General features: G+C 52.5%; 1 protein-coding gene across 1 annotated transcript in view; it reads right to left on the reverse strand.

Moving 5' to 3' along the window:
- Positions 1–5,799, reverse strand: part of CHST7 (carbohydrate sulfotransferase 7) — a 32,242-nt gene extending 26,443 nt beyond the window's left edge. The window contains exon 1 of the mRNA XM_065915453.1: positions 4,137–5,799. Within this exon, the coding sequence (XP_065771525.1) occupies positions 4,161–5,621 (1,461 nt within the window). The 5' untranslated portion in view covers positions 5,622–5,799 and the 3' untranslated portion in view covers positions 4,137–4,160. The remainder of the gene's footprint in view (positions 1–4,136) is intronic.
- Between the last annotated feature and the right edge of the window lie 913 nt (positions 5,800–6,712).

Here is a 6,712-nt window from a genome sequence, read left to right on the forward strand (position 1 = left end):
TCTTTCATCTCTTGCATTGGCAGGCAAGTTCTTTTCTACTAGCGCCACCTGGGAAGCACTGACGGAATGTGAGAGGGTGATACATAGAGCCATGATTAATTTAAGCTGTTTTTCCTATTTCAATATTAACACTGTACAGCTGTGTGGTATTTCACAGCTCCAAGTTCTTCCACATGAATGACTGTGTCAGACAGTTCACTGCTCATCCACACCCTTTTAGTTCCCATCCTGATCTTGATCCAGTGGCAACAGCTCAGCTCAGGGCATGAAGCAAGACTGGTCCAACTTGGTGACTCTCAACTTTGGCTGCACTGTACAATCCCCTGGGGAGCTTTTAAAACATCCTAATAACTGGATCCCACCCCAAACCAATTATATCAGAATCTCTGTGGATGGAGCTCTTTTAATAGTGACATTAAAAAAAAAAAAAAAAAACCCAAAAAACTCCTCAGGTGAAGGCAATGCTCAGCCAGGGCTGAGAACCCGCTGGTCTAAGCCAGTCAAGAGAACGCCTTTCCCTTTCACAAATTACTGGGTTAGGTCAGACCACGTGACCCAGTTCTAGCCAGTGAGACATAGAAGGAAGCCAGCTGGGGTAGGGGCTTCTGGAGAAGGTTTTATAACCAGATTGAAGACAAGAGAGACACATGAGGGAAAACTGCACCCCTTACTAACCAGCTTCTTTCTTTTCTGCATTTTCACAACCCTGCATAGTTGGGTGAGGAAGTGATGCTTCTTGTTGAGGCTACCATCTTGTGACAGTGGGAAGATAATTTGATGAAGGAAAGCCAAGAAGATGGAAAAGATGGAATGGGCCTGGCTCCTTGGTGACTTGGTTTGTTGCTACAATTCCCACCCAGACCTGAAAAAAAGTACACTGGCCCCCAACCCTGCCAAATCCTGGCTATCAGGTCTGGAGCATCCAGAAGTCACTCAGGTTAATTCACTGCTGAGCCGGGGGCATGCTGCAGTGTCCCAGGTGAAGGACAGCCATGGGGAAGATGGCCCTAGCTAGAGTCACAGGCTCTCCTGTGTAGCTGCTGTTGGCAGTGTTCAGGGATATTTTATTGGTTTTTTCAGTATTAGTAATAAAGCTAAATGTGGTTCTCACCCTAGACTAGCCACTAAACCTGGCTGCGGTGGTGCTAAAGGTGTGCCAGGAGATAGTAAGGGGGGGGGCACAGATGAGGGTGTGTTATAATGGAGAGATTCTGAGCTCTGGAGTCTAACACCACTGCTGCCTGACCTTCAGCAGCCCAGGTGCGACTTTGGGCAAGTTATTTGATTTATCAGAGTCTTTGATTTCTCATCTATAAAACTGGTAATATGCCATGATGAAAGAAATGCTCACATATGGAGGTATGGGGAAGTCTTTCTGGTTTACACATGATTTAACTAAAATGTGATGCTAACTAAAACAGCCTGTTTGTGGCCTATCAAACATACACTGTTCATCTACTTTATTAATAAAAAGGGCATAGAAGTAAAATATTGTCCATGTTAAAAATAAAAATTAAATGTCTCCCTTCCTGGGACACCAATGCTGGTGCTCCTTCCATGATAAGACTCACTTCCCAGGGGCTGAGGCCATACTGACTGTGTAGGTGCTGATTTTTTTAAACCTGGACAGAATGGATTCCTGACTTGCTTAGTGTTCTTTGTTCTGACAAAATATAAAACTGGGCTGAAAACCATGTTTCTCTGGAGAAGTTCCTCAGTCATCCGTCTTCCTGTCTTCGGGGCTATAGTCTTCAGTCTGGCTCAAATAAAATGTTTTCTATTCCTATTATAGATTGTTTATTATTTTCGTTGGCAGTCATGACAATGATATAGCCACTATGCCTAACTCAATGCATTGGTACCTAAGGATCCATCCCCTTCCCGTCCATAGAATGCAATGTGACAGACTTTTGGAAACTCATCAGTTGGCCAATAACATTATCCTTCTAGGAACCAGGAATACAAGCATTTTAATAAATCCACTGATTGGTGGTGACATAGTACATGCCTGATAATTCCAGCAGAAAGGCCAGAGGAAGGGTTCAATCACCAGAGAATGAAAGAGCTTAAAGCTTGTTCCCAGATGTCTCTGCAAGCCTGCAAAGGAAGCCCCAATTGGCTCTTCCAAACTCCAGCACCAATGTCTGGCCCCATAGTCACTGCCACCCACACAGACTCTAACCTGCTAGAGGATGAAGACTTGTGGCCTCGAATCCTCCTCTCAGTTCACTTTCTTACCTCACCCCAGTCAGTGCTACATGTTAGTAAAAATGAAAAAAAATAACAGTCAAAGTTTCTGGGAGACTGTCAGCTCTTAAAGCCATAAAACACTGCAGCAATTTGTCCTCAAGAGACGGCCCCTCAGACCTGTGAAGGAGGGTTGGGAACCATTATGTTATTTACATCTGTAAACACAGGATTAGCAGATGAAAGGATGTTTTTGTTAAAAAGTGATAAGTTCCAAGTCACCCGATGCCTTTTACCTTCACTCTGCTTAGGAAAGAACACAGACTTCCTATGCAATTACAGAAACTAAGAAAATCACTTGATCACTGGGAGAAAAGTCAGCTTCCAAAATCACTCTGTCACTCTGGCTCTATTAACAGCAACAAAATTCATCTTCATTAACATCTTCAACTTTGTCCTCAGAGCTTCATCCCAGAGGAATACTGAATTACACTGTAAACTAATGAATGGAAACTTAAGTCACTTCCGCCCAGCCCGCACTGCTTTTCCTCCTCTGGACTGCACCCTTCCAACTCATACAAAGTTTGGGGAATCACATTTCTATTCCACTCACTAGACTCCTGAGGTCAGCATCATGCACAACAAACTTCCCTAGGCCCAACTAACAGGCCATAGGCTGACCCAGACACTGAACACATTTTGAGATCATTTAAGTCCCATTTTGGCATCTTAGGATAGCTTTGGATATATGATTTACACAGAAAGAACCAAAAAAAAAAAAAAAAAAAACAATGGGGAGGGGATATCTTTTCACAAAGATCCTTCTGCAGTCACAGCCAAAGATGTTAATGTCCATCCAAGGTTCCATCTCTCAAGGAGATGGGGCAGAGTTGGGGAAGCCCAGCCCAGAGGTTCTGTCTGCATTAGAGGAAGCAGACCAGGCAGCTTTTGTGAGCTGATGTGAACGGGATATGGTCAAATATCCTGTGGACTCCAGCAATTGGGGGCGGGGGTGGGGGGAGTCACCAGGGGAAATCAAAGTCCATTCCCGGCCAATATACCAGAGCCTGAGACACACACACACACACACACACACACACACACACACACACACACACACACACACACACCTGTCACAAGAGAGCCTGAGACACACACACACACACACACACACACACACCTGTCACAAGAGAGCCTGAGACACACACACACACACACACACACACACACACACCTGTCACAAGAGAGCCTGAGACACACACACACACACACACACACACACACACACACACCTGTCACAAGAGAGGCCTGATTACACCTATCTGCTTGGTAAATCCGAAGGAAAGACTCGGAGTCTGCAAGTCAGAGAGGCAGAGGCAGAGAAGAAATATGAAACGGATTAGGGGCAGATAGGATAACAGTGAACAACTTTCCCTCAAATCCTGCTTTTTGGTTTTTTTCTCTGTGCCTGCAAACACTGCTTCAAAAGGTTTCCCCATAGGACAGAGTGGCCTCAAGATGAAATGATAATGGTCCTAGAAATGGTTCACGAAATCCTATACATTTCATGTCAATTTCCAATCTCGAGCTTCACTGTGACTTTCAAACCTTCTCTACTCCTCTCAGATCCCCTCCTCCTTTCCCCACTCCCTCATTCTCAACAGACCATACTACCTCTTACTTCAGAGAGGAAACAGAGTGCGGAGGCTTGGGTCCCACCTCAGCTATTAACCTCTACCTTCTCAGGGTCTTCCTGTGAGAAGGCAGGTGTCTATTCTAGAGATCAGATGACGCTACCAAACGCTCCCAGCTGGGCTTACCCCACTGCTCAGATCTATTTTCAGCCGCTGAGATCCATCTGAGACGGCATCCCTCCCCTCTCGCTGCAGGCTGATCCTAGCTCCCAGAAGAACCTTTCCTGCCCCTTCTCTGCCCGGGGGCCACCTTACCCGGATTCGTCCCGGGGTGGCCGGCTACGTGGCATCGTCCTCCTCGGGCTCCAGCTGTGTCTCCTCATCCTCAGGCGGCTCGACATCGACGTCTTCCCCGCTACGAGGGTAAGCCAGCAGGCGCATGGCTGGGGCGCAGGCGGCCTCCACCTGGTGCACCTGCTCTCGGCTCAGGCGCTCGCGCCAGGCGTGCACGGCCTCGCGGGCATCGCGCGCCGACAGGTGGAAGGGCCGGTCGGCGCCATAGGCAGCGCCGCGCGTCATGTTGAGCGCGAAGGCGTCGAGGGCTGCAAGCGCGCGGAGCCCGGCAAAGCGTTGCAAGCGGCGAAGCTGGGCGCGCGGCTGCCGCACCAGGTCCTCGTAGCGCAGCCTCAGGTAGCGGCGCCGCAGCCAGGTGGGAGCGCCGCGCGCGAACAGCAAATCGCGCATCCAGGCTTCGCAGATCACCTCAAGCGCACCGGTCAGGAAGAAGTCGGCACGCGGCGCAGCTGGCAGCGCGTGGGACGCTCCCCCGGGGCGAGCTCCCACGCCGTGCGCCAGCAGCACTCGGTGGAAGCGGTCGCCCCTTTGACGGGTGCGCAGCACCTGGATGCTCTCGCGCAGCAGCCCCTGCCGGGACTTGAGACGCGAGTTGTGGACAGCTCGCGGGTCGCGGAAAAGCTGCACCACCTTCAGGTTGAGGCCTGGGTCGCGCAGAAGGGGCACCAGCACGCCCAGGTCGAGAAGGCGCACGTCCTTGATGACCACCACCGGATACTTGCGGCATTCGGCCTCCAGGGCTCGGAGAGCCACGGGTGGGCAGCTGCGCTCGCAGGCGGCGTCCTCTACAAGGCCGACCTCGGCGCGGGCCCGGGGTGCGCCAGGGCACAGCGGCGGCGAGCAGATGACCTTGTTGGTCCGCCAGCGAAAGAGGGAGGCCGTGGTGAGATTGGCCGCGTCCGGGGGGCGCGCAGCGGGGTCACCGGGCGGCGCGTACAGCTGCAGGACTGAGAAGTCACAGCGGAAGAGTGAGCGCAGCATGTCGCGGAGTGCGCCCTGCAGACTCTCGGCGTCGCCCGGATACAGCGCCTGCCACAGATGCCACATGGGCTCGTACAAGTAGAAAACGTCCGGGTGCTGGTTAAAGAGCTCGCCCAGGAACGATGAGCCGGTGCGCCAGGTGGCATGCACGTAGATGTGCTGCTTTTCGCGAGACGCGGCCTCCCCGACGGCGCTGTTGAGGTTGCCCGGGGATCTAGGGGACCCGCCAGCGCCCCCCTCCGCAGCTGGCCGCGCCTCCGCGCCCTCTTCGCGCTCGCCCGCCGCCGCCGCCTCCAGGCTCCACACTCCCAGGCTGCGCTGCAGGCCTGGGCAGTGCCGGGCTCCCTTGTCCCCATCGCGGCCGCCGTCCAGGACCGAGGGGATGAGCAGAAGCACCAGCGTGTATAGCACCAACAGCAGCGCGAACTTGCAGTACTCCCGGCGCCGCCGCCGCCGGCCCTTCATCGTTCACTTAACCACTCCAGAGCGGGTGGAGCTCCCTTCCTCTCCCCTTTCTTGGAAATTCCGTCCGGAGTCCGCTCCTCCGTCCTCTTGAGACCCCCTCTGCGTCGGGAGGAGCGGAGTCACCGGGGCCGTGCATCCACAAGGGAAACTCGGGAAGCGGTGGTGCTGCGTCCCTGCCCTTTCCTGGCTCAGCCCTAGAGAGCCGCCTATTGGCCGGCTTGAAGCGGCTGGCCCCGCCTTCCACCCGGCAGCTTCTCCCCGCCTCTCCCCGCTTGGGCTAACTCTGTCAAATCTGGGCGGGGTTGCCCCGGGGTAGGGGACGCCAGCTGGGGCGCTTGGAGCCAGGCCCCACCTTTCCCCAACCCCTCCTTAATGAAGTCAAGTCTTCATGAATTGACTCCAGGCAAGGAAGGGGCCCGTGTGTACAGAATGTACCCAGTGACAGGACGTGGACCCCACCCGGAGAACTCCACTGCCTCTCCTGTTTTATGTCCCCTGCTTGGCCATCTCTTTCGTAAGCAGACTCTCCTCCACACTATTTAGAATGGGATCCCTGGTCACTATCTACATCTGGCACCCCCGTCAGCCACGGGGTGGGTGTTACTGAGTGCTGGATGGAAGTACTTCTCTAGGATAAAGACGGAGGTTGCATAGTGCATCATGGTCCAGAGGAATGGGAGGCCCTACTTGCACTCACGCAGAGTGTTTCCTTGTTTAGGTATACCCTGTGTGGAAATGTAAGTGTTATGTTCCTAGGGTTTTGCCCAGTGAAAGCCATGTACATTTTACAGACACCGTGAAGATCAGTTTCAGTTCAGTTCTGTCGCTCAGTCGTGTCTGACACTTTGGATCCCATGGACTGCAGCATGACAGGCTTGCCTGTCCCTCACCAACTCTTAAAGCTTGCTCTAACTCATGTCCATCGAGTTAGTGATGCCGTCCAACCATCTCACCCTCTGTCATCCCTTTCTCCTTCTGCCTTCAATCTTACCCAGCATTAGGGTCTTTTCCAATGAGTCAGTTCTTCACATCAGGTGGCCAGAGTATTGGAGTTTCAGCTCCAAAATCAGTCCTTCCAATGAATATTCAGA

The sequence above is a fragment of the Muntiacus reevesi genome, chromosome X (genome assembly GCF_963930625.1).
Source record: "Muntiacus reevesi chromosome X, mMunRee1.1, whole genome shotgun sequence".
NCBI lineage: Eukaryota > Metazoa > Chordata > Mammalia > Artiodactyla > Cervidae > Muntiacus > Muntiacus reevesi.